This window comes from Apteryx mantelli, chromosome 25 (genome assembly GCF_036417845.1).
Source record: "Apteryx mantelli isolate bAptMan1 chromosome 25, bAptMan1.hap1, whole genome shotgun sequence".
Classification (NCBI taxonomy): domain Eukaryota; kingdom Metazoa; phylum Chordata; class Aves; order Apterygiformes; family Apterygidae; genus Apteryx; species Apteryx mantelli.
In genome coordinates, this window is record NC_090002.1 from 7218950 (window position 1) to 7245983 (window position 27034).

A 27034-nucleotide genomic window follows, 5' to 3' on the forward strand; every position below is an offset into this window, starting at 1 on the left:
CGGTGGTGCCGGAGCTGCTGAGACTTGGGGGGGAAGCGGCTTCGCTTTTCCCTCGCCCCTGCGATGAACCCCTGGCTTGGGCTCCGTCCGTGCAGCTTGGCTGCACCTCACCTGTTGCAAACGTGCAGTTTTCTTGCTCCGGGGTTTGCAGGGCTCAGGCTCCCCTGGGGGTGCGGAGACGTCGCCCACCCTTGGAGCAAGGATGAATTTGCCTCCTTTTGGGCTGCTGCAGTTGCTGCCCTTGAGCTTTAAGGCCGGTGCGGGCATAGCCGTGCCCGGAGCCCGGAGCAGGGTTTCGGGGGCGCTGGGGTGCTCGTGCCCTGCTCCTTCCTGCAAGCCCTCCGGCTGCTCACACCCCGGAGCGCAGGATAATTGGGGTTGCATCTCCCCTAATGATTCGGCGAGGGATTCAACCCCTCCCCGCGCCGCTATTTGCGCTTTCTTCTTGCCTGCCATGATATTTTTACCTTCAGCTCGTTCAGATTATATGATCAAAGGAGGCGCAAAGGGGAGAGAACAGAAAGGAAAAAGCTTAAAAGAAGAAAGGAAGAGGCCGCGGACTCCCGGGATGCCGGCAGCTCTGTGAGAGCCGCTGCGCTCTCGGGGCGAGCAGGATTTTCCTTGTAGCGGATGCCACTTGGAGACTCATCTCGCCTTTTTCCTACGGGCGGAAACGTTCCAGGCCCGCGGATGAGGATGGGGAAAATGAGCTGATTCAAGGTGGCCCTGGGGGCTGCTCGGGGCTGCTCTGCCCTGCCGGGAGCTGCCACGGGCAGAGCCCTTCCCAGGTCCCGCTTGCAGCAGGAGCAGCGTGGGAGACGGCGCTTGCCAAGCCCTGAAAGTTTCCGCGGTCTTGCCGAAATTGGGGACTCTGCCCCCTTGCAGGGGTCTCCTCGCCGGCTGCCTTTGCATCCCTGTCCCTGCTCCCGGGGGCTTTCCCCGGCGAGAGCTTTCCTGCCGCCCGGGGGCTTTGCAGCAGGCGCCGGGGCCGAGCGGCTCGCGTGCCGCGGCCCTCGGAGGCTCCCTGCCCTGCCGAAGCGGAAAGCTCGACCCTGGCTAATTCTGATTGCTTAAAAGCCCCAGCTGTCAGAAACGCTTTGGAGAAGGGCCTTGGAGCGGCTCCGGCAGGCAGGGAGCTGCATCATTTATGGAGGTGAGTCGAGGCAAGGGCCCTCCCGGCCGGGGAGGTTGCGGAGCCAGGGAGGCTCCCGGGAAGCCTCCTCCGCCGGCGTACGGCGCGGGCGCATCCGGCCCCGCGGAGGCGAGCGCTGCGCTCGAGCCCAGGCGGATTCGGGCTCTTCCTCGGGTCTCGCCGGTCCGGTCCGGCCCGTCCTGCCCAGGGAGCGCGTTCGGCGGCTTGGCTCTCCTGCGCCCGTCGGCGCCGCGCAGCAGCCGCGCGGCCTCGGGTAGCGCTTCGCGTGCGCGACTGCCGGGTCTGCGCGGCGCCCGGCCGTGTCGGCTCGCGTTGCAAACCCAGCTGCGCTCCGAGCCGCCTCGCTTTGCCGGGCGGCGCTGAGGACGCGGAGGCCGGTTGGGAAATCCCCCCCCCTCGGCGCTCCCGTCCCCCTCCTCGCGCCCCTTCGACACCTCCGGCGCTTGCACGCGCTTGTGCGAGGGGTGAAGGCTCACAGCCCCGAGCCCTTCCCAGGGATGGTGCCTGGAGGACGCGGGAAGAGGCTTTGCAGGAGCTTCCGCGTCAGCCGGGCTTTGCCCAGGGTTTTGCTCGCGGATGGAGGGGCTCGAAAGGGAGCCGGGGTGGTGCGGGAACCACGCGGCTCGGAGCGGACGTGCCGCCCCGGGACAGGCGCGTGGAGCAAGGCTTGCTGGGGAAGGACGCGGCTCTGCCCCCAGACAGCGGGCTGTGTAAAAAAAGCTGCTTTCCCCCCCAAAAAAACCTCAAGGCCTGAATAAGGCTTAGCTGGGAGGAGGCCGTTCGGCTCCCGTGGCCGGCGGGAGGGAGGCCGGGGGGCCGGGTCCGCTTGGCGCTCGCCCCGCTCCGAGCACCTCCGGGCGCTGCCGCCCCGATAACCTGTTCAGGCTGAGCCAAAGCAGCTGGCGGGAAGCAAAAAAAAATAAATCAAGTGAATCCCAAATCTTTTTGCACTAAGCCACAGCGCTAATTCCTGCTGGGCTCCCCGCTGGAAGAGCTGAATAGCTGACGTCCTCCTCCTGCTCCTGTTTGATTCTTCTCTTTCTCTCTTTCTCTCCCTCCCTGTTTTCCACCCTCTCCCTTTCAAGGGCTGCGGAGGAAGGAGCCGAAGCTTGCTGCCGGGGCTCGCGTGGCCGCCGCTCCGCACGGCGATGCAAACCCTGCCGCTTCCCTCTAGCCGCCGCGCCAGCACCCGCCCCGGGGCCGCCGCCGGGATGCTGTGACCCGCCGGGCGCCCGCCGCGACATGGATGCTGCCGCCGGGCGCGGGAGCCGCTGACGGGGGGGCCGCGGGCGGCGAGCCATGCCGCGGGGCCGGGGGGCTCCCTGAGCGCCCGCTCGGCTCCGGCGCTCCGGGCGGGCGGGCGAGCGCCCCGTCGTCGTGCCGCGGCGCCGCCTCTCGCCCATGCGGAGCCGGGGCCGCCGCCTGGCCGCGGGCTTTCGGGCTGCGCTCTCGGGCCCCGCACGGCTTCGGCGATGAGCGGGCGGCGCGGCGGCGGCGGTGGCGGCCGTTGCGTGGGGCGCCTGTCCTTCTGCCTCCTCCTGAGCGCCTGGGGCTGCGGCCGGGCGCCCGTGGGGGCCGCCAAGCCCAAGGGCCAGGGCTACCCGCACATGAACTCCATCCGCATCGACGGCGACATCACGCTCGGGGGGCTCTTCCCCGTGCACGGCCGGGGCTCGGAGGGCAAGGCGTGCGGGGAGCTGAAGAAGGAGAAGGGCATCCACCGCCTGGAGGCCATGCTCTTCGCCTTGGACCGCATCAACAACGACCCCGAGCTGCTGCCCAACATCACGCTGGGCGCCCGCATCCTGGACACGTGCTCCCGCGACACGCACGCCCTGGAGCAGTCGCTGACCTTCGTGCAGGCGCTCATCGAGAAGGACAGCACCGAGGTGCGCTGCGTCAACGGCGGGCCGCCCATCATCACCAAGCCGGAGCGCGTGGTCGGCGTCATCGGCGCCTCGGGCAGCTCCGTCTCCATCATGGTGGCCAACATCCTGCGGCTCTTCAAGGTACAGCGGTCGCGAGCGCTTCAGCGGCCCTCCCGCCCGCCCGCCCGCTCGCCTCTTCCTCCCCGGCTGGCGGCGGGCACGAGCCCCGGCTCCCCGGGGATCCCGGCTCCCCGGGGATCCCTCCTCCGACCCGCTCCGGTGACGGCGCTCGCCCCTCCGAGCTGCTTTCCCCTCCCGGCATCTTGGGCACCACCGTTGCTCCAGGACGGGCTGCCTTTCTCCTCCTCCTCTCTGCCCCCTCCTCTTCCTCGCCGCGCGCTCTCCGGGGAGCGCTGGGAGCTGGGAGCGAGGACGGCGAAGCAGATCGCTGATGGAGCTTGATTTTTCTGGGTACCTTCGCAGAAACGTGTTAATGTTCCAGGCGACACGCGCGAGGGCTATTCAATAATTAAAATAATATGAATTAAAGGGAGCGGGAGGAACTTAAAAGCTATTTGCCAGAACGAAAAAGATTGAGTGCTCGCTTTGGAGAGGAGGAGGAGGAGGAGGAGGGAGGCAGGCAGAAGAATGGCAGCTGGAGGAGTGGAGGGTAACTAAACCATTTTGTTTTTTTTTTTCCTTTTTTTCCCCTCCCTTCTCGAGGATTTCATTTTAACCTCCCCCGGTTTTGCTCCGTGGGCAAAGCAGCTGCGGTCTGCGCAGGAAGGAAAAAAATCCTGTTTTATCGCTCAGCTTCGTGGCGAAACTCTGTTTCCCGTCATCGGTGTTAAAAGCATCCTTCAGCCTGGCGGTCCAGTCGCCTCCATCCCTGCTCCCGCTGGGAGCCGTCTCTGCTGCCGGTTAGCAGCCCGGGGCAGCCCCCGCGCGAAAGCCGCCCCGGCTTTTGGTGGACACAGCCCGATTTGGCTTTTCCTGCCCTCTGGCGCGGGCCGGAGCGGGTGCTCCGGGTGCTCCGGGCGCTGCGGGGCGGCTGGTGCAGATGGCAGGATTTGGGCTGCGAAGCGGCTGATTGCAAATGGGCGGAAGAGGGAAGCGGGCTGGGGGGGGCGCGGGGGACGGCGGCGAAGAGGAGCCGCGCTTCCAAATAAAGCCGGCACACAAAGTCCCGTGATTGCACAGGGAAAAGCAAAAACGGAGCGAGGCGACTTCCTGCTTTTGTGCCGGGGGGGGGGGGAGGCTTTTGTGGGGCGCTAATTGAGAAGGGCTTAATTAGGAGGACGGGTTTAGGGGTGGTGCAGGGGGATTAAGGCGTTATGGAGCGGCTGCGGCTCTCCCAAGGCCCGGGACGGGTCGGTGCTGCCGGATCTGCGGTGTTGCCAGGGCCTTTTCCTTCGGGCAGGAGCCGGCTCTGGGTGCAGAGGGCAGATGTGCAGCCCGGCTGCTGTCGCTTTTTGTTATTCAAATAGCGCGTTTAGGGCACGGACACGCTTAAAATGGAAATAAGGCGACTTCCATCTCGCACCGCTGCTGACCTTTAAGCGCGGGCGACTGCTCTGAAGTTCAGCTCTGCGTTTGCCTTGCCGGGCGCCGCTGCGCACAGTTGTCTTTTCCCATCCCCCGGAGCGACGACCCCTGCTCCGGGGCTGGAGCCGGCGATTTGGCTCCTGCCTGGCCCTTGTCCCGGGAGAAAAGCAGTGCCTGCGCGCCGGGCAGCCCCGTCCCTGCTTGCACCCGTCCGTGTTTTGCACCCTGTTTGCACCCGTCAGCCCCAGCCCTCCTGCTCCCGCTCCCCGTTAGACCCCCCGTTAAAGCCGGGCTGCGCCGCAGGCACGCGGCGTCCCCCCGCTGCCGGATCGGCGGAAAGGCCTGGGTTTTGTTGCTCCCACTCGACATAAATAAATAACGGGTCCTTCATTAGCTGCCTAATTAAAGCTGTACATCAGCGGAGCAGCTTGCAGGTGCGGCATCCGCTGCCCGAGCTGCTTTCGTCGCTCCTTGCGGCTCGGCGGGCGGGAAAACCTTCCCCAAAGCCGTGATGGGGGCCCCGGGCGCCAGCATCGCTCTGCCGGCGCTGCGGGCGCTTCCCGGCACGCGCCGCCTCCTCCCACCCGTTTCCGCCCTCTCGCCGGCCCCAGCCCTGCCGCGGTGCTCCGGGGCCGCTGCCGCCGGGACAGCGGACGGGAAACCGGGTCCGTCCCCTGCGAATGTGACCTCCTAGCCGCCGGGTCCGGGAAACCGGGCGGGAGGAGTGGGGGGAGCGGAGGCTCGACTTTGCCATAGAGGGGAGGAAGGGGAGGTAAGGAAGCGCCACGCTTCCCTCCCGGACGGGGAGGTGGGAATGGGCCGGGGGATGCTGTGATTAATCGCCGGTTCAGTTCCTTGCTTCTCACGGGGATTAGTAAAACAAATTTCAACTGCCCGGATCCCCCAGGGCTCGGCGAGGAGGAGCGGGAGGCCGAAGGCAGGACAGGAGTGCGGTGCGGTGGGAGCCCTGCTGCAAGCCGGGACGAGGCGAAGGCTCTTGCTTTGCTCTCGGCTGTGCCGGGGGCTGGTTTTGCGGGAGAGAGGATGCAACCGCTTTGCCTGCCCCGTGCAGCATTGCCCTGCTTTCAGCTGGGGACACCGAGGCACGGGGAGCCCGGCGGCTGCCCAAGGGCACCCAGGGGGTCGGGAGTCGGCGTGTTAAAGCGCGGGAAGAGGCATAATTTCTTGATCTGCATTTTGCTTCTGAACTAGGATGAGTGCTGATCCGCAAATCGCGTTTGCTCTCGCACGCTCCCTTTTGCTCCGGCTCTCTCAGCTCCTCTTATCTCCCGTAATTCCTCTGAGCCGGCATCAAAACCGCTCGGTGCCTTCGGTAGCCCTTTCGGGACTCGGAGCTGCCCCGGGGGCCAGGGCAGCGGGATGCGCTCTCCTCCCGGCCGCCCGGCATCGAGGCAACCCCCTCGTTCCAGCAGCCCCTGCCGTTTACTACATTCCCCCTAATTAAAAGCTCCCGTCCAAACGGCTCCCAGTGATGGAAACTCTAATTAAATCAATTCCGTCTTGTCTGAGAACCAGAGGTTTTTGCATAAAGATAAGTGTGAAATTAGTAATTGCATGGAGGAAATTAGCTGCTCCCAACCCTGTTTCTGGCACGTGGCTCCCTGCCCTGCCCCTGAGCAGGGGGTGCCGGGACCAGGAGCCCCCTTTTCCTGCGGATGCTCCGGGCCTGCGCATGGCCCTGGCCGTGCAATAGCTATGGGAGCAGGCGGCGCGGAGGTGAGGCCGTTTCAGCCCTGGGCCGGGTGGAAATGGGCCGTAGTTGCCACCTCAAGGATGTTTTTGCACAAAAAGCGCTTTCAAGGGACCTGCTCTGGGGCCCTGGGGCCCTGCAGCCACTTTTCATCTTCCCTTTCAACGTTCCCCTTTTGTTTTCCGGCTCCTTCCCTCCTGGCTGATCACGTTGATGTTCAAATTGATAGTTGAGGTTGGAGCGTCGCATCCCTGCAAGCCTCAGCTGGGGGCCGCGGCGCAATTGCCGTCGTTGTCTAATTCGCTCCGATCTGAAATGGATTCCGTTAAATTGGTGCTTTCCTCTGTTATTAAAGAAAATGCTGTATTAGCTCATAAGCCGGCAGTAGTGAAATGTGTGTGAAATCAAGGTGCTTTTGCAGCGGCGCTGTCAGGAGCGCGTTCTGGGTTGCGAGCCTGCCCCCGGGCTCCGGAGGAGCAGGATCATGCCGCAGCCCGGCTCCCGCCTGCTCTCGCCCTGAGGGACGTTTCCCGAGGTTGGGAGTGTTTCTCAGTGGTTGCAACTCTGCTTTTCGGTACAAAACACGGCAGGAGGTGGGTTTTTTCCCCTAGCATTTCTCCCCCATCTTGAGGAGACTCCGGCAGCGAATTGCTCCCTCCTCCGAGACCCGCAGGGCCTCCCTCGAGCAGGGAAGGGAGCCTCGGGGCGCAGGAGGGCTGATCTCAGCGATTTCCCCACTAAACCTTCCTATTTAGCCCCGGCTGGTGGGGACGGATGAGCAGGGCAAGGCGCCATCGGCCCTGCGGGAGCTGGGCTGCTGCACACTTGCTCTGGGCTTGCACAGGTGCCCAAACGCGGGAGCAAGATGTTTTTCCGGCTCCCCCCCCCCCCCACCACCTCCATCCTCTTTCTTTCTAAGAACCTTGAATTCCCTGCCTGTATTTTGCTTTTATGGACCTAAAAGGACTTTTGTCTTTTATCTGAGAAAATAGCTGGTGCAGGGAGTTGGGCTATTGTAGACCAGGAGATCAAAAAGGCGGAAGGGGGAAAAAGGCAGAAGACGACTGTAAAACAGTCATTTGGGAACTGATATTTTATTCTCGCTTCCATCCAAGGCAGTGCGGAGAGAGAGAGGGAAAAGCTCTTGCTGTTTGTTTATTAAAATACAGCTTCCAGTTCATAGCCTAGAGATCAACAGGTATTTTGTAGGCTTCGGTTTCAAATGCGCTGGGAATAACGAGCTCTGCCGCCTGGGCGATGCCCTGTGCGGCCACCGTGCAGGTGAGGCGCTGCTGCTGCCCCAGCCCTGGCCGCGCTCCCGAGTCCTGCCCCGAAGCCAGATCGCAGCCAGATGTGCACTCCCGCAGTTAAATCCAGATGTGCACTCCCACAGTTAAATCCAGATGTGCACCCTTAGGGTCAAATCCAGATGTGCAGTGCATGGGTGAGATCCAGATGTGCGTCCACTGAGTTGGATCCAGATGTGCACCTGTGGGATTGGATCCAGATGTGCACCCCAGCCAGCGCCTGTGGGCCCATCCGCTGACCTCCGCTCCGCCTGCCCCGGCCTCTGTCCCCAGCTCCCTGCTGCTGAAGCGTGGATGTGTTTAAACTTAACCACTTTGCATAGAAAAAATCATGGGCTTTGACGGATGTCCTCTGGAAAGGCAGGTCCGCGTGGAACGCAGCTCCTGCCAAGAACACGCAGTTTTCATCCCAATCATGGCTTGTTTCCCTGCTCCATGGCCAGTCGGGGACCGCGCGCTTCCAGGATGCGTCGCTTCGGGGACGCTGGCTAGCAGATTGTCCCGGCTGCAGCCAGCACCCCTGCGTGGAGGCGCTGGCGCCGGTCGCGGCTTGGTGTCGGCACTGCAGCGGGAAGCCTGGAAGCGTCTCCAGCTTGGAGCCGCGAGCCATGCGCTAGAGGCAGAAGGGCATCGTTTTTCCTTTCTTTCCACCTTGTGCGGTGCTTCGGACCGCAGAGCCCAACCTGGAGCCGCGCGGCCAGTAGAGCGATGGGGTTTTGCAGAGAGGACGTGTCTCTGACCCCCCCCCCCATGCCCTCCAGATTCCCCAAATACCCCCAAATCTCCTCGTTTCACATCTCTTGCCCTGGCGCGGGCGTCTCCCGGCAGCCCCGCTTCCAGCGCCTCCGCGAGCAAGGCAGGGAGAAGGGAAGGAGGAAAGGCGCAGAGCAGCCTCCCCCTTCCCTCCCCAGGATGAATGATCGCCAGACGAGCGTCTCGCGCGCTGAGCGGAATTTTAATCACGTCTCGTGCACTGGCTCCTGGTCACAGATAGCCGACAAGCAGATCGCAGCCCCTTGGAAGGAGCACGAAGCAGGTTGTCACCGAGAATAATCCCGTTTGTGCCACGGTGGAGATTCCTTCCTGCTCCTTTCCCGCTCCTTCTGCTTCTCTCCCCGTTTTCGTCTTGCGTTTTGCAGGTAGTTAGAAGAGCGGCTGCTCCTTTCCAAGGGCCTTTTAGCATTCAGGTGGAGTCGTGGGTTTATAACACCGGTATCGCATTTAATAGAGAGAGAGAGACTGGAGTGGAAGAGAGGAAAATAATGAGAAATAAGGGCGAAACTGTGCGATGCAGCCTGGGAACAGCCTGGCAGCCGGAGCACGAGCGGAGGCAGATGGGGGTAACGGGACGTTACCGTGTTGGAGCAGGATTTGCCCAGGGAGGCGCCGCTATGAATCACAGTCATTAGGTGGCAGGTAGCAAAATTTCCGGCTCCCAGCTGGGCTGCTTGATCTCCTAACGCTCTCCAGACCCCTGCATACCCCAGGCCCCTGAGCCGGCCCAGGCCTCTCCTTCGGTGCTAATTAAGCTAATTGCTTAATGCAGGAGCTGTGGCTGCTGAGGCTGGCTGCAGCTGGGGCTGATTTAGGCATCCTGCACTAGCCTCGGTGCCTCTCCCAGAGAGGGGCTGGGAGCAGGGATGCTCCTGGGCCGTTCCTGCCCTGTTTGCTCCGCACCAGCTCCGGGTGGGCTTGGCACCGTCTCTGCAGCGCTCCTGCCCTTTAGCCACGTTAAGGCTGCGCCTTTGCAGCCTGGCTGAGCTCCAGCCCCTGGGATTACGCTGCTGCTTAATTCAAACCCTTGCCCGCGCTTTCAGTGTGTCTTTGGTTGGCAACTTCAGGCTGGTGGGGAGAACCCGGGCTCGAGGGTTTAATAAGCCTTTTCCATCTTTAAGATGAATTAACATCCGCGGTGTATTTTGGAGATGCAGAGCGCTGTGTAAGTGCTAAGTGTTGCACGATCCTCCGGTGCTAAATCATTCTAATGATCATTCAAGGTGCGGCAGCTCTGATTAATTTAAAAGCCTTATTTATGGCTCGTCTGGGCGGCGCTGCGGGGCCCGGCCGGGCAGGGGGCGGTTGCGCCTGCCCTTCGCGGGGTGGGCGTCCGAAGGATGCTCGGAGCCGCGCTCTCCGGGGCGGGGGGGAGGTTTTCTTCGGCTTCTCCCACGCCGGGTGCCTTCGGTGCTTGGCAAACCCTTCGGGAGCCCCTGTTTTGTGTCTTGGTTGGTGTCCCCTTGGCAGGGTGTCCCATGGCAGGTGGTCCCTGCCCGAGGGCTTCTTCTGACGCCTGGGACCTTCTTGTGACGCCTGTCCTCGCCTCTGCAGATCCCCCAGATCAGCTATGCCTCCACCGCGCCGGACCTGAGCGACAACAGCCGCTACGACTTCTTCTCGCGGGTCGTCCCCTCCGACACCTACCAGGCGCAAGCCATGGTGGACATCGTCAAAGCCCTCAAGTGGAACTACGTCTCCACCTTGGCCTCCGAGGGCAGCTACGGCGAGAGCGGCGTGGAGGCCTTCATCCAGAAGTCCAGGGAGGATGGTGAGCGGGTTCCCCCATGGGATGGTGGGGTTGGGGGCACCTGGGGCTGGAGGGGGAAACGCAGCCGGGTCTCTTGCAGCTTGTCCAGGGCTGCTGGGATGGAGGATGACGTGTGGCTGGGCATCTCGATGGGAGCTGGGCATGGGTTGGGGGCTTTTCTGACCAAAAGCGGGTGCGTGCTGCGCGTTATGGGCGACGTGACCGTTTTGGAGGAGGCAGCAGCGGCAGCAGCGCGGGTGCTGCCGTGCCCGTGCCGCGGCTGGAAGCAGGGTCCAGCGCTGCCTGCGCTTACGGCCGGTGCAGCCCCATTTGCGTGGGCTACGTCAGCGGAGAACTTGGCCGGGTGTCTCCAGGTGCTGGTCCTGCCGTGTCCGCGTGGAGGGCAACGGGAAGGTCTCTGGCCGCGATCGAGGGCAGCGATCCGCAGCTGCCTCCGGTCCGCAGGGTTGGCTGGGTTATTGCCGCTGGCTGCTGTCCGAAAGCGTTTCTAAATCCCGCTCCCTGCGTGCAGGGAGGCTTTGAGTGTGCTGGCTGACGGCTGGCGCCTGCCTAACCCCCTCCCGCCGCAGCGCCCAGCTGGGCCCCTTCCAGGAGAGACGACTTTTACAAATACTCCCAGGTTTTAACAGAAAATCAAGCTGGCACCGGCGCGCGCTTCACCCAGTTTTAGCAGAATTATCCCCGAGGGCAGGTGCTTTAACTTGTCTATAGACTTTGGACAGGCTGAAAGTCTGTGCTTAGCAAAACCCTTGGCGAGGATTTGTCTGGAGCCAGAAAGCGTTTTGCTGACGGGCGCGCGTGGGGGCTTGGGAGGGATTAGTGGCCCCGGGAGCAGCGGGACACACTGCGCCCTGGCGGCTCTTGTGGCACCGTGTCCCAGCCGGAGCCGCCGCCGGGATGGAGGGGGACGTGCCGGGGTCCCCCCTCGCTCCGGCATCTCTTTGCATTGCGCACGCCAAAGGAGACGGCAGCTAAAGGGTGTTAAAGGCAGTTAAAACCCTGCAGCGCGCAGGCTGCTGCCTGTTACTGGCTTAACTGTATCTGAATTGCACATTAAGTTCTGGCAAAATCGGTGGGACACCGGCCTATCTGGAGCTTGTCAAACTGCGTTATGGCCTTATAAATGGATAAAGGGAATAAAAACTTCTAGGTGATGAGCTCCTAATCAAAGCCCTATAAATAGGAGCAGCGTTAATTCTGTCTCTCCTGCCCGCCGCGGCGCTGGGAGCTGGGAGCGCTTTTAATATGCGGAGCAGCCCATCTGGGGCTTCAACCTGGCGTCGCTGCTCTCCAGGATTTTTTTTAACCCGAAAAGCGAAACGTTTCCGTGGGCCTCTCGCGGGAGGAGCGCGCGGGGCCGTTTGGGAGGAGGCGGGTGCCGGGGTCGGTCGCGGTTTGCGCGGCGACGCGCAGGTGGTGCCGGTGTGCGCCGGGACCCGGGCGCCCGCTGCGTTGCAGCTGTGTTTGTGCATGCACCGAAAGCCAGGTGTGACCGCGATCCGGTGCGGAGCGCGTGCAATATTGCAATACGTGCGTGTCGTCGGCGGCGGGGCAGCGTGGGCGCCGGGGCGCTCGGACCCGCGCGGCCGAGCGAGTTTGCAGCGCCGGGGCGCGGGGCTGCTGGCGAAGGTCTGCCTCTTTCTGCCTCTTTATTGCTCGGTTAACAGCTCAGCCGCGAGCCCTGCCGGGGTTTGTGAATGCTAACAGCAGCCCCATCTGGCTGGCGGCGATAACGTGATTCGGCTGACAACGAGAGGAGCGAAAGGCAAAGCAACCTCGTTCAGCGGTGGCGGCGGCGGTGTCGTTTTGCATTATCTCTAGCACGGATTTTCCGCCAAAAAGGAGAGCTTTGCTTGCTTGCCTCGTGCCGGTGGGTCCCGCTCAGGGCCACCGAGCAATGTGGGATGGAGACAACGGTGGTATCGGATTAACCAGCCTCGCTGAGCCCTGCATCCCGACTTAGTGCATCCTCTCCGGAGTTGGCAGGGAGCAGAGACCATCGCATGCTGATGCTTTTGGTGACACCGGGGCCACTTTAGTGGCAGCGAGCGGATGCGTCTGGAGCCAATCCGAGGCTGCTGCTTCCCTCTGGGACCCGGCACAGGACTGCGCCTGCAGGGAATGAGCCGGTGGGATTCAAACCCGGGTGCCGCCGCTGTTACACGCCTGCAAGTCCCACCCCGGCACAGCGCTTCTGGTTCAGGGCACCTGCGGTTACCACCAATCCACGTAACCAGACGGCCAACGACATAACGGAGAAATTGCAGTGTAAATGAGCATATGCGGAGTCCAAGTGCACACGTATTAATCTGGAGCTGAGGCAGTCCTGTAATTTGTGTATCCACGTAACCCGACGATTATGTGCATTAGTGATAATTTAGTTATCAAAAAGCATAATTCTGCTGTAATTGCAGTATAACAGCAGTGTAAGTGCAGTCGGTGCGTTATCGGCGGTAACTCTGCTTCCCCGCTCGAGCTGCAGCCATATGCTTGTTTACAGGGGCGTCATATATCAAACTGAGCAGGGAGCGCTGGGCTTCGGGGACGTGGCTCTCGCTTAGGTGCCAAATGGCTTTGCAGCAGCGCGGGAGAACAGGGGAAGGATCAGACCCCCCTTTTTTATTTTTTTATATATATATTTTTAACAGCCTGTTTGTATTTTCCTGGCTCTCGTTTGCACTTGTCCGGCAGCACAAAGGGCGTTATGATTTATTTTGGCTTCATGGTGCCTTTGGACCGTCGGCGCACGGCTGGGCTCTGGCCTCGGCGTGCCGCTCACGAGCGCTTTGCCAAGCTGCCGTGTTCACCCAGCGCGCTTGCCCGGCGCGTTTCGGCCTGGGGAAGTGGCCGCCCCCTTCGCTGGCGACGTCGAAAGCTGCCAAGGCGACGCTGGCTCTTCCCAGGCACTCGCTCACCTGGCGTGCTGGAAACGACGGCCCTGGGTATCGCGCCGTGCATCTCCCTGTGCTCCGTGTGTGCTTTCCTCCGCGGCATCGCTCTGCTTCGTTTTTCATGCCAAGCCTGAGTCTTTGGAGCCAGTTCTTATTTCCGTCGGGCAATAACTGTCATTGCTGCAAGTAGCAGCGCTGCAAAGGTGTTACATCTGCAAAGGATGAATTTGGGCTGGTTTTAGGTGTTTTAATTGAAGTTCATGCTCCGCTGGAGCATCCCGCAGCGGCGGCGGGCGTTATCCGTGTGCGGGGCAGGGCAGCCCCGCGGGGCTCGGCAGCGCAAACGCGGCACCGAAGCCGAGCACCCGCGTTGGACGGGGCCCGTGGCCGCTTTGCCTCCGGGTCCTGCAACACGTGCTGCTGCTCCGTGGCTGAAACCAAGTTTCTTGGGTTATTATCATTCGTTCTCCCCCCTCCGCCTCATTTCTTTCTGCCGCAGTCAGTACGGTGTTTACTACGAGCTGCTCTGCACACGAGACGGGCGCTAACGACCCGGCGTTTAACAACCTGCTGCCGCGTGCCCTGGCCCCGGCATCCTTCCAGCCCGCGGCCGGGACGCGCTTGGCTCGCCGTGCTGTCGCCCGGACCGCGGTGCTTCCTACCCGAAACAGCCTCCCCGTCTTTCAGGCGAAACCGCTCGGTCGCTTGGGGACTGCAAGGAGGAGAAGGCGGCTGCGGAAAGGAGGGTTTCGCCGGGGCGCGGATGTGGCCGTGGTGTAAAGCGACCCCGCCGCCCGGCTGCAGAAGACTCGTCCGCCGCCGGTGCAACCTTGTGCCTTGTCCTCGGGTCGTCCTGCCATGCTTCCTGGCGGAAAACGGGTCCGGTCTCCCCAGGGGGGTCCTGGTGCTACCGTCTCCCCGGGGCGGCGGGTGGATATTCGTTGCTGCCTTAACCCGGCTCAAGGTTGCATCGCAGGTCTCCGAGGCAAGGTCATGAGCAGCCCCAGTTGCTGGGTTCGCCCGAACGCCTGGGCCCCGGTGGCCGGGAGCTTTGAACCAGTGTGTGATCAGCTCCTTAAATACCATTTTAAACTCCCTTTGGACAGAAATAAGCCCTCGGCTGTGCTCTGCTCCCAATATAGGGCAGCCCCGTGCAGGAGAAGATTAAACTTGCGGAGCAGTTGTTAATCCCGGCCAGCGCTGGCGCCGTGACCTCGTGCCTCGGTTTCCCCACCCGCGTCGCAGAGCTTGAGCACCGGCCCTGCGCTTGAGCCGCATGCTGGCCGGTGGGAAGCGGCACTGGGCCGAGCCGCAGCCAAACTGGGAGCGCTGGGGAAAACGCCTCGCTTCCAACGCAGGGCTTGCGAGCGTTGCTGGCTGACGTCGGTCTTTAACGCTGCCTTTGCCTCTCGACTCCGCTCCTTGTTTTCCTGGCTCGCGATAATCCCTTTGTGCCGTGGGAATGGGAAGGAGGAAGATGGTGCAGGACAAAACGGAGCTATTAGTTGTGGTCGAGGCTGGCACGCGAGTCCTGGCTCGGAGCCCAAATCTGCTCTTTGAAGGTGGCCAGTGTCGATATCTTGCTTTTTCTAATATTGTTTACGCGTGTTGCTGGGTGCCCGTGGGCTGGCACCCGGGGCCGCATGGTGCCAGGCGGGTCCCGTCTGGTGCTGGGCCAGCTCGGGACCTGCCTGTGCCCTGAATCCTGGCTGGCTGTCCTGGAGAAGTCTTTCCTGGATGTGCATTTGGATTAGGAGGGAAGGAGAGGGCAGGGAAAAGCCATCCTTGCTCCTGGGGGTTCAGCTGTTTTCTCGCCAAGCCCCAGCTCCTGGAGGGAGCGATGGACTGGAGCGATGGATCTCTGCTGCGGTTAAGATCAAATTCAGGCCTCCGGCTGCAGTGAAACGCTTCCTTTGCAGACCAGGAGATGGGCAGAGGCTGCAAAACCTTTTTATAAACCTTAAAAATCCCCAAACCTCCTGGCTCTTCCCAGTCCTGGGCTGGAGCAGGGTGAGGGGGAAGGAGAGGCTGCTTGGAGGGGCAGGACGGGCCAGGAAGGAGTTGGGAAGCTTAATCTGGCTGAGTCCCGGATTAATTCACTAGCAGATGATCTTCCCCGTGCACATATGGTCTGTTATTACCCACGTGAGAAACGAGACTTTTGAGTGTGTCTTGTCTCCGGCACCCAGGCGTGCCGAAACCGCAGCGCCTTTGCACCGCGCTGCAGCCTTCTGCTCCCAAACTTCCCGCCCGGGGCTCTAGATTTCAGCCGAGCGAAGGCTTTTTCTTTTTTTCTTTTCTCTCCCATCGTTTCCCCCATTGCAAATTCATTAATTACTGATTTAGCCCGGCAACGCAGGCAGCTGAAAAGCAGCCGAAAATTGCTCAGATTCATAACGTCTGATGAGATTTCAAAGCACTAAAGAGCAGCGGCTGAAGCGGTTCCAGGCGGGCGGCGCGTGCCGGGAGCGGGTGCCCGGGGCGCCCCGCGGGAGCCCCCGCACCCCTTCCCCAAACTGCACAGCCGCCACGGTGGGTCTCCTGCTGAGCCCCTGATGGGGGAGATTAAACCCCGACCTGTGCTTGACAGCGCGCGTTAACCCCACCTTAACGAGGCCGGTCCCCTTAACGAGGCCGCCAGGCTCGGCCGAGCCCTGGGGAGCGGCGGTGCGGGGGTCTCCGGGTTGTCCCTCCCCAGCACGTTGGAGGATGCTTCCCTGGTCCCGCAAGCTTTTCCCACTGCTCCTCTTCCTCCCCCTCCCAAAGCTGGGGGGGGGGAAAGGCCGCCTGTGCCGCAGCGGGGGGCCGGGAGCGATGCCACGCGAGGGAGAGGGGCCGCCCCCGTTTCCGCCTCCTCGCTTTGATTTCTTGCTTTCCAGAAGTGTTTTGACTAAACGGATTTTGTGCGAAGATATTAGGAATATCGCTTGGCAAATCTTCCCCCCCCCCCACCCCAGCGCCGCGGGGCCATGAATAATGCAGGCGTTAAAAGCCTCGGCTGCTCGAGGTACGGGGGGCCGGCGGTGAAACGCTCGCTCGGCGCCTTTTGTTCTGCCCCGCTGCTTCGTGCCTCCTCGCGACCCCTTCGCCCCGCGCGGCGCTCCGCAGCACCGGCATCGCCCATCCGGGCACCCGCGGGATGCGCCCCGGCTCTCGGGACTGCGCGATGGGGATGGCCACCCCGGCAGCATCCCCACATCGTGTTTTTTTTTTTTTCCCTGGCAGCACGAGGTTGCGGGGAGGCTCCCAAGGGGCTTTTCCGGCTTGAAGCATGGGCAAGCGCACGTGATCTGCTCGGGGGATCGCTTCCCTATCCGCAGGCCTTTCTCTTGGACCGGGAAAATATCCCGTCTCTAAGCCCAGATTCCCTGCCCCGCTCCCGTCGGTCTCGTTCCCTTTGATCTCTCTTCCGCTCTCCGTGGCCTCTCCGACATCTCTGCCTTTAATCTTGCCTGTGGATTTCATCAACCTGCTGATGACCTCTTTTTCCAGACCGTTAATTAAGAAGTTAAAGCTATTAAGAGGTGTTGCCAGCCTTTGCACGTGGCTGGGTGGAGGGAGGCATTGCCCTGCCTTCGGGACCCCCGAGCGCCTTCTACCTGAGCTGGCTTCGAATTTTGGTGTTCGAGTACAGAGAGCCCCAATTATCTTTAACGAAGCGCAGACACACTGGGTTTCTCCTCGCGAAGGCAGCAGCGGTGCAGGCAGGAGCGCGGGAGCGTCCCCCGCGGCGGGTGGCCCTGTAGGCGCAGGGGACGAGGAGGTGGGATTGCTTCCCTCGGAGGAGACCCGCTGCGCCCACAAGATGGGAATTGGAGTTTTGCTCCCTTCTCCTCGTGCGCGCCGGCCGTGAGCGAGGAAGGAGGCGTCCGCGCTCTTGCAACGGCGCTTTCATCCTCAGCCTCGCCAGCGCTCGCCTTCTCCTCGAAGCTCCTGCTCGTGGAGCCTGTTCCCGTTGCGCGGATGAACCTCTTACCCCTGGACCCCCGTGTCCTTCCTTGAAGCAGTTTCCCCCTTGCATCCAACCCGCTCGTTGGGTTTCTTTTCATGCATTTCCCTCCGGCGGTCCGTGCTCCCTCCAGATACCGGCTCCCGGGCAGCCTCGGTGCTCGCTGGCCTTGCGCAGCCCCCCGGCCAGGGCGCCTGCGTCCCCTTCGCCCCGCTCTCCGGCCGCCGCGCTAACAAGGTCTTCATTACACATTAATTGCCTGTGTCCCTTTTTTTGTTACCTCCCTCGTTAGTTTGATTTAACGGAGCTGCCGAGTAACTCGGCCATTTCCGAGTTGCCATCGATTTAGTCTCCTTCCCTATTTATTTACGGGGCTGTCTCGCCCGCCGCCTCCCCTTTGCGCACGTACAAGGAGCGAGCCCTTGCCTCGGGCGCTCACCTGGCCTCGCCGGCTTTCTTGCAATATTTATAGTCCTTCTCCGCCAGCCCGCTCTTGCCGCGGCCTCCTTTGGGTGCGGCGAGGCTGCGTCACGGCGCGTGCGACGCGCGGGTGGAGGTTTGCGCTAGCCCCGGCGCACGTGCGCGCGCACCGGCGTGGCGGGGCGCGCTGGGGGTTTTGGAAGGCTCTCGTGTTTGCAAACTGCCGCTTGTGTTGGTTTTGCTCCTGTTATTGCCATGGAAACTGTAATTAAGCTGCAAGGGCGCCGGAGCTGGCGGCGGCTCAGCTGATGCCAGCCCCGCTGCGGCCCCGGGGCTCGGCGGCAGCCGAGGGGGCAAGCGGCAGCGGCGCCGCGGGACGAGCCCCGTCCTGCCCACGCTGCCTCGCTCGCCTGATCTGTCTGTCCTGGAGTCTGTTTATCCAACTCCCTCCTCTCCATCCATCTGGCTCCCCATATGGGAAACAAACATAAAATTGGCCCAATTTCTTACTGTAGGGGGGGGGGGGGAAGAAATCCATCCTGTCTGGCTGCACGGGGGATGTGACGCGAGCCGTGCCGGCGAGCCGGGGAGCGCAGGCGGCCGTCCCCGCGCTGCCGGTGGGGCACAGACGTGGCTCTGGCTCCCGGCCCCGCGCGCTCCTCGGCACCAGACCTCAGGCCCTTCCCGAGCACTTTTGCACCGGCCGCCGGCTCGTGACCTGTCCCTGTCCCGGCCTCGTCCCGCTCCTCTCCGGGGCTGCGAACTGGGAAATCTCTTCCTGCCTCGGTAGCTGTGTGCTAATTAGTCTGACCTTTGCTTAAGCAGGGATCTTTCAGTGGCGGGCGAGGTATCAGCCATGTCATTTACTATGCAAATTGAGACCATAAATTACATCCAGAAAGTCTTGCAATGTTTAATTTTCTGTCCCATTCCTCGCTCCTTTTTTTTTTTTTTTTTTTTAACTGGCGTCTGCAAAAACACTGGAGCGAGAAGCCCTGGCTTTTGCAGAGCTGGAGAGCAGGGTGCCGGGAGCCCTGTGGCCGTGCGGTTACTCTTCCAGTTGCCAGCTCCCCCATCGCTCCCACCCCATCTTTAATTTTAATTAGCTGCTTTTGCAAACACCCCGTGGCCGGTTCGGTGATCAGCCTGCAAGGCTTTTCCCCGATAGTCTCCCGTGCACGGGCATCTTTAGGCATGGCCATGGTGAAAGAGGTGCCGATCGGGGGAGCCAGGCCGGATGCTGCAGGGAAGGGGATAAACCCGTGCGGTGGGTGCTGCTCCCTCGGGGTCTCGCGCTGCTGGAAGCCCCCGGGCTTGTGCCGGGGCAGGGGTCCGTCGTCTCCTCTTCCTCAGGGCTGTTTTCTCCGGTCTTTGACTTCTGTGTGAGCAGAGCCCTTGCAAGAGCAGCCGCGCTCCCCTTGGCGCGGGCGAGCGATGTGGCTAAGGCTCGGAATGACGGATAATAGGAGGAGGAGGAGGTGGGAAGCAGAGATTAGCTCCCGCGCCGCTGGATGGGAGGGAACAACACGCGGGAGGGCTGACGCTCCGGAGGAAAGGAGGGGTGACGGCAGCGACCTGGGAGAGGAGGTGTAGTGGGAAGAGCCGGACTCCTCCCGGGAACGTGCCCGGAGGGTTCGGTGGTGGCAAGGGGAAGGTGCAGTGAAGGCTTTGGGCTGGGATCGGAGCCCTGGTCCGGACCGCTCTGATGGCATGGTGCTGAACTGCTTGCCTGGGTGCGAGAGCAGGCGAGCTGGGGAGGCCGGCGGTCACCTGCTGGGGATCCCGGGAGCCGGGGACGTGGGACGGGACCCCGTGGGGCGGCAGAGGAGCTGGGGTGTCTCAGGGCTGGGGCGCTCTCTTCCCGCAGGGGGGGTGTGCGTGGCCCAGTCTGTGAAGATCCCGCGGGAGCCCAAGGCAGGAGAGTTCGACAAGATCATCCGCCGCCTCCTGGAGACCTCCCACGCGCGGGCCATCATCATCTTCGCCAACGAAGACGACATCAGGTGCGGAGGGGCCGGCCCGGCCGGGAGGAGAGGTGGGCTGGGGGGGACACGCTGCAGGGCGCCAGCGGTGCCGGCTGGGGTGCGGGACGCGTGGCGCTAGTGGCAGGAGCAGTGCCGGCGCCGGGATGGCGAGCGCCCGGCCGTGCCCGCGGCATTGCGTGGTTGGGTTTGCAACGTGCCGTGGCTGTGTCTGCAGCCCGGGCTCCCCGGAGCTGCCTTCGGACGGGCCGCCTGGGGTATTCCAGCAGTGCAGAGCTCTGCTTGCAGCTGGAAGGAGGAAAAATCAGCTCCGCGTTGGCTTTGGGCTGCTCCGAGCTGGGGCAGAGCTAGCGCGGGCCCTCGCCGTGCCCCGGCCGGCGGCTGCACCCCAGCACCGCGTCCTGCCCTGCCGCGCGGCCTCAGCCCCCGGCGCGGGTCCGGGCTCTGCTGCCCGGCGGAGCGGGCGCCACGGCCACGCTCGAGGTGACGCACTGCGAGCAAAGCGACATCTCGCAGCTCCCCTTGCTTATGGAGCAGAATGATTCACGTGGAATTACCCCTGATTTCCTAAGTATCTAATTTATTGATCAGCAAGCATTATGTAAATGTGGGTAAACTGTGATTTTAAATCAGTTTACGCCAGATGTGCCAATGCTCCCAGTTTCTCTATTCCCCTTCCTTAATAGAAACGTCTGCAAACCTGACATTGATGCGGGTGTGTGTTGCAAAACGGGGGATTTACCTTGCTGTGCAAATGGCAGGCCCCATTAACTGGGGTTTGTAAACATTTACCCATCCAAATAGGATTACATCCCATTACCAGTCGTTTACACACACCTCCCTGGCGCTGGGGTAAGCGAGGGTTTAGCCCTTCTGGAGGGGCCTGGGTGCAGAGATTGCAGCCATCCCGTGCTTTGTGCCAGCTCTGGTCGGGGAGTGCACCAAGATTTCTGCCCCGAAATGCTCGGGGCCCAGCGCCGCGGGGTAAGATGTGTCCAGGGATGGTGTCTGCTTGCATCCGTGCCTGGCCGAGCCGCTGCTGCAAATCAGTGCTGCTCACTGGGCGCGGAGGAAGCGCCTCGATTTGCACCGGGGGGACGGTGACCTGTACGAGGACGGGTCGCTGGGGCGGCTGCTGGCCGGAGCAGGACGGGGGTCTGCTGACCTCCCCGGCCTGCCGGGGTTGGTGCCGGACGCCTGGGCTCCGGCACCAGGAGCTCGGAGACGGCCGGGGCGAGTGCAGGGCGGCTGGTGCAGCTCCCCGGCCGTCACCGGCCCGCGGCTCCCAGCACACGCCTGCCTCTTCCCCTCTCGCTGCCTCCTCTCTCTGCTCAATTTGGATTTTTTTCCTTATTACGTGTTTCAAGCACCATCTGGGCTTGAAGCGGTCGGCTCCGGATGGCGGAGGTGTGAGTCATAAACCTGCCTCCGCGCCGGAAGGGGGACACGGGGCCAGGCAGGCGCTGGGGCTCCCAGGGCTCGGCGCCCCGCGCAGCGCTGCCACGGGCCAGGCACCGGCCGGAGCTCCTCACCGCGGCTCGGCCGCCCGCGTGGCACCAGTATGGCCCAGTTTAGCTCTTGCCCGGGCGCTGGCTGGGATGGCAGGCTCTCTCTGGCGGTTTGCCGCGATGATCCGAGATGAGAGCACGCTTGTGCCCTGCGCTCTCCGGTGCTGCCGCTTCTCCTGCCTGCTGTGGCGGAACCTGATTTTTTTCCTAATGTTGGGTAATTAAGGGGGAAATTCAATTACCAGTCAGCACATATGCAAATAGGGCGGGAGAAGCTGCCTCGGCGCACAGGCCGGGGAGGAGCGAGGGTGCGGGAGCCGGGCAGTGCCGGTCGCTGTCGAGCATCCAGCAGGCGCCAGGGCTCGGCGGGCAGCGAGGGTTGTGCCCGCGGCCCAACGCGGCCCTGTGCCCATGCGCAAACAGCACCCGGCCCCTCTGCCTGCTGGGGGCCGGCATCCCCTCTGCGGCGGGGCGGGGGGGGACCCGAATCCCGTGGCCCGTTCTCCTCCCAGCCCCCCGCCGGAGCCCAGCACCTACTGCCGCTGCTCTCTCCGCAGAAGGGTGCTGGAGGCGGCCAAGCGGGCGAACCAGACGGGCCACTTCATCTGGATGGGCTCGGACAGCTGGGGCTCCAAAATCTCGCCGGTGCTGCACCTGGAGGAGGTGGCCGAGGGCTCCGTCACCATCCTGCCCAAGAGGGTGTCCGTCAAAGGTAAGGGGCTCGGCTCCCCCCTGGCTTCGGCGGTCCCCGGCCACAGCATCCCTTTAACCGCGGGGTATCCGCTATTAAAGGCTGTGCTTTCTCCTGCAGGTCTTCCCCAGCCCAGCCCAATGCTGGCAGCCCGCGGCTGCCCTCGCTTTCCCTTGGCGAGAGCTCGGACACAAACCCACCACCCTTGGGCACCTCCCCAGACCCAGATCCCCCCCTTCCCTGTTGATTTTCGGGCCCCGTTTTGCTTCTCTCCACCATCCTGGAGATTTATCCCCTCCGTCCTCTCTTCCCCGGGCAGGTTTCGATCGCTACTTCTCCAGCAGGACGCTGGACAACAACCGCCGAAACATCTGGTTCGCCGAGTTCTGGGAGGAGAACTTCCACTGCAAGCTGAGCCGGCACGCGCTCAAGAAGGGCAGCAGCATCAAGAAGTGCACGAGTAAGGGCCGGCGGGATGCCGCGGGGAGCGGGGGCTCGCGGGGACGGGCAGCCCACGGCAGGGAGCCCAGGGCAGCCGTCAGAAACGTTGTGCTTGCCGTCCCCTTACGGCCTTACCGCTCAGCCAGGTCGGCTCGCGGCAGCGATGCGGCCGTCGAAGGCGGCCCAGGTTTTGGGCCGTGTGAGGGCGCAGGGATGCTCTGGAGCGGGGGCGAACGTCCTGGCACCAGCTGGAGCGGCGTTTGTCTGCATTTCGTTGCAAGCCGCATTGCTGCCGTGCTCCTGCGCAGCTCCGAGCGGGGAACGGGGCGTCCTTGGGTGCCTCGGCCCCGGCGGAGCAGGGTGCCCGGCCCCCTCCTTAAGTGATTCTGGGCATTTTTAGCCACTTCCAGCTAAAAGAGGCTTGTAGGGATTAATGCAGTAAACAAAGCAAATAGGGAATCTGTCTTGCTGACAGCGCGGCTGCCGAGGTGATGGTTGGAGGCTCAAGGAGGTGACATGTTTACTGAGAGATTGCAGAGATTTACTGCCTGCCTGGCACCGGCTGAAGACAGATAATGGTGCGGTGGCTCTCAGGCTGCAATGTGGCAGGACCGGGGGACGGTCGCGCATCCCCACGGTCCCCTGGCGAGGGATGGCAGCGTGACCATGCCCAGCTGATGTGCCAGGGTGTCAGCACCCCTGGGTGTCGAGTGATGCGTGTCCAGCTGAGTTTGGCAGTTGTCAGATCTTGTTATACCTTTGCCGGGTGCTGGGGCTCTGAATGATCAAATCTCCTAGTTTTTTCCCCCCTTCCACCGCTGAGGACTAGGGGATGGTGCTTCCCCGTCCTCTCCTTGAAGGCATCACCCAAATGTTCAGCCGACGGTCTGCGGACACCCCTCCGGCCCCTGTGGGCGCTGCTCAGAGCCGCGGCTTCCCGGCGTCACCTCGTATCTCCCGCTTCGGTGGGAGTTTGGTCTTTGTTGCTGGAGCAACACTTTGTATTTGGCTTCGTCCTCGGCAGGCTGCGCGTTTGGGGCGCATGAAACGTCGCCTTGGCCCTTGGGTGCTTCAGCCGCCCTCCAGCGCGTGTTGACTCAGCAGGGGTGGGAGAAGCGAGAGAGCTTTGTTTGCAAGCGTTAAAATATCCTGCCCATATCAACGGCAGCACGTAGGAGGAAGGGGCAGAAGTTGCAGTCGCAGCAGAGGGCTCGTGGGAAAACTTGCGCGTGCCCGGGCTCTCAGGAAGCCGAGAGGCCATGATCTTGTCGACTTGCACTGGGAAATGCATGAGCAGGCCCTGCAAACTGCTGATCTCTTCATCTTCGTAGTAATGTAGCGTTTAAATGAGCAATATTTCAGGGCTAGGGCGTTAGGGGAGGCAGCTGAAAGCATGACATGGCAAATGTCCTAGGAACTGTCTTTAAATTATCTGTATTTGTCAGTGAATAAATTATCTCCTGAACGTTTGCTTGGCAGATAAGCAGAGAGGGGAGATAGCGCGCGGCTTGAAGGACATGGTCTGCCCGTGCAGTGCCGTGCACTCGTGCTTGGCGAGGTCATGCAAAGACCCCACTTGGTGCGGTTTTATGGTGGGAGTTGAACCGACCTCCCCCTCGAGCTTCAGGTTTGGGGAGAGCCCCAAATGCCCAGCGAAATGCTGGCTTTTGCTTGCTTTTGCATCCCGAGCACCCAGAGCCAAGGTCCCGTCGCCCATCGGGACAGGTCGTGCCTCTCGTCTCAGCACGGAGGCGCCGAGGGGCCCGGAGCTCGGCTGAACGTGGGCTTTGGGGCGATTCCCGCTGTGGCTCTGGCACGGCCGCCTTGCCCAGGCCATGCGCGGTGGCGGGGTGCTCCGGGCCGTGCTGTGAAAACCAGGCCTGTTGTCTGGCAAATCTGAGCTCGGAGGAGGAGGAGGATGGGCATGCCAGACCCGGGGAAGCTCAGCCACCTGGAAGGTGCATTAAACAAATGTTTTCCCGGTGTCCCGGGGCTAGAAACGCTCGCTGGGGCTCCGCTGATGGGGACTGACTTGCTCCGTGGGGAAACGTGGTTGCTCTGCGCAAGCTGGATTTCGGCGGTGGGAGAAGCCCCCTGCTTTGAACCCCCGCTCAGCCCTGGGGCTGGGGACCCGGCTGTCCCCTGCGCGCTTTGAAAGGGCGCTGCTAAGATTTGGTTTTTGCTCTTTGCTGTTCTCTTTCATCCTCCTTTTTTTCTTGCCTTCCTTTTTTTTTCTTCCTTTCCTTTTTGTTTTTTGTAAAGAAACTTCCAATTCTTGCAACGTTGAAAATTCAGGGCAATTCTGGCACTGGACTGGCAGCGGCTGCGGGCTCTGCTGGGGATTTTTGCTCTGCCCTCCCCTGCGGTCGCTCTCGCCTCCCTGCGAGCATCCAAGTGCTGCGCGGGGCTTGCGTTTCGGCCGGCTCCCCCAGCCCGTCCTGCTCTGCTTCAGCCTGGCTGCCTCGAGCAGCCGGGGAGGGATCCTGCCGGCCGCTGCTTCGTTAATAATTCGCACACGCGTCGATGCAGACGGGGGGGTGCTGGGGTGCCGTGCCAGGAGCTGGAGCCGCCGCCGGCGCCTGGGTTTGTGGGGGCAGGAGGACGGGGTAAGGCGCGTGGAGCGTCCTCCCCTCCCGGCACGGGGCGCCTGGCTCTCCCAGGCCCTGTGGGCTGCGGGTTTTTCCGGGAGAGCGAATTAACGGCCTTCGTTTTGCAGGGCTGGGCGTTAACGCTGCTTTGAGCCGGGGCTGGGGAAGTGTCAGCGCTCTCCCCTCCGCCGGACCAGGCGGCCGATAGAGGCTGGGTGGGAGCGGGCAGAGGGAGCCCCGCAACAGCCCTGCTCCCCTCTCTGCTCTGCTTTATATCCGCAGGCAACTCGCTGTCCCAACTGGCACCTCCAGTTTTTTGGGGGAAGGCAGCTCCTAAGCCTTCGTGGCAGCGAGAGTCTCTCCCAGGGGACGGGGCTGCACTGGCTCGGGTCCCCGCGCCCCGGCCGGGCTCTGCCGCCCCGCTCGGCACCGGGTCCTGCCGGCAGTGCGGCTCCGGCAGCCGTTCGTGGCTCGTGCGGGGCAGGGGTGGAGGCAGCGCCGGCGCGCCTGGGGCCTGCTGTCCCCTTGGCTCTCGGGAGAGCGGTGTTGTGAGTGATTTTGATTAACTCCTGCCGAAAGCCGATGCCAGCGATGTGACTGGAATTGATGCTAATCCCTTCTCATCCGCCGCTTGAGAAGATAGCGGCGTCCGTGCTCCGAGGGGGTGCCTGGGAAGGCTCATCACGCACTTGAAAATTAATTATCAGCCCAGTCGTACGATGCACGACCCTGCTATTATAATCAGCAGGGTTACATCCCTCTTGCGGCCCTAATCTACTGAGGGTTTCGAAGAGATTTATTGTCTCCTCGTCGGGAACACGCCACCACAAGCCTCGGCTTTCCGATCCGCGCTGCCCCCTCTCCGGGCCGGTGTTGTTCCCTCCTGAAAAAAGCAGCTGGGTCCTGGGGAAAGGCACTGGATCGGCAGCCCCGGGGCCTCCGGCTTATCTGCAGCAGCGCAGCCAGCTTGTGCCATCGCGCCGGGGCTGCCGCCGCTTGCGGTGAATGAGGGACCTTTGGGGGGAAAACTCAGTCTTCCCGGCCCGTGTTAGCTCTGCGCTGTGTCTCGCTTGCTGGTACCGGTGCAGGCTCCGATGTGCCCAGCTGGGCTCGCGGCGATGCTGGGGGCAGCTGCCTGCGCATCCCAAAACCCTGCCGGCATCGGGGTGCCCTGGAGCGGAGCTTCCCCGCGGTGCATGGGAGCAGGGCCGGGCCATCCCCGCGGGCTGAGCTCTGGTGTAAGGTCTGTTACACCCCCTTTCTTTAATGGGTAATTATCTTGACAAGATAGAGAGGCTTGTCTGCGGGTTGAGAGATGAATGCGTGGAAAGGCCCGACGCTGAGGGAGAAGATTAATAGCCCTTGTCAATAATGTGGAAGAAAGGATAACTTGACGGGTTTCACATGAGTAATCTCCACGCAGTCCAAAAGCATTTTTATAACTTTGAAGGATGGGCTATAAATTTACCTCTTTGATATCATCTTTTCTTGTTGGTCAGTCTGCTATCAATTTGCTTTAGCGCCTTGTCAGGCTGGTGCACCCACACCGGGCACGGCCAGCTCTCCGTCCCGGCGCAGGGACCTCCGGGTGCGCGGGTTGCGGGGACGTCTGCTGCTCCTGCCCGGCTCCTAGAGTGGTGCCGGCTGGAGTGCGAGCTCGATGCCTCCTGTGGTCGCTTGGCCTTTTCCTGGACAGCTTCCGAGCCTTTGGCGTATGGTGGAGATGGGGGAGAAACCTCCTACCTGGGCTTCTGCCAGTGGAAGGAGAATGAGCTGTAATCAGTGCTTGCTTATGCATCCTAAATCCCCACCTGGGATCAGGGAGCATCCATGCGCGATGGAGCCAGACTTCATTTTGGACACCCTTGGCTGGCTCCCAGGGTGCCTCTGCGGAGGACAAAGGCCTTGCCGGCAGCTCCCCAGGAGCCTCCTTCTCTCCGCCCGGGACCAAAGGGCCTCCAGCCTGGCGGGGTGCCCAGCCGCGCCGCAGAGCTGGCGACGGAGGCGCACGGAGGCCGCGGCTCTCTGACACGGCGTCGCCCCATGGGAGAGGCTTTTTTAGCTGTAATTAACAGCGTGCTATGTTGATCGATGTCTTTTGCTAAATGATTAACATGTTTCCAGCCCCATCAAGAGTGGTTATGACAGGAGAGGCAGGCGGCTGTCGCCGGCAATCGGCAGCTCCTTGCAGGATCCTGGAGGCTGGGGCTGGCCGGGGAGGCTGTACGGGGCTCTGGGCTCAGCGGGGCGGGAGGAAGAGGAGGGGGGGGAGAGCAGAGAGGGAGGAAGGAAGCTTTAAGAACGTGATAGAGGACATGCAGCGAGTGATGGATGATGCCTAGATGGTCCCTTGACATTGCTGATAGAGACTGATAGAGTGGGAGCTGCATCGGTGGGTTTGGCTGCAGCCGAAATATCCCCGCGGGGGGCGGGAG

At 62.3% G+C, this 27034-nt stretch overlaps 1 protein-coding gene across 1 annotated transcript in view; it reads left to right on the top strand.

Annotated features, from left to right (window-relative positions):
* Positions 1–2658: 2658 nt before the first annotated feature.
* GRM4 (glutamate metabotropic receptor 4) overlaps positions 2659–27034 on the top strand; it is a 36410-nt gene continuing 12034 nt past the window's right edge. Inside the window, exons 1-5 of the mRNA XM_067310460.1 lie at positions 2659–3162; positions 9913–10129; positions 19257–19392; positions 21437–21591; positions 21890–22030. Of these exons, the coding sequence (XP_067166561.1) occupies positions 2761–3162; positions 9913–10129; positions 19257–19392; positions 21437–21591; positions 21890–22030 (1051 nt within the window). The 5' untranslated portion in view covers positions 2659–2760. The remainder of the gene's footprint in view (positions 3163–9912; positions 10130–19256; positions 19393–21436; positions 21592–21889; positions 22031–27034) is intronic.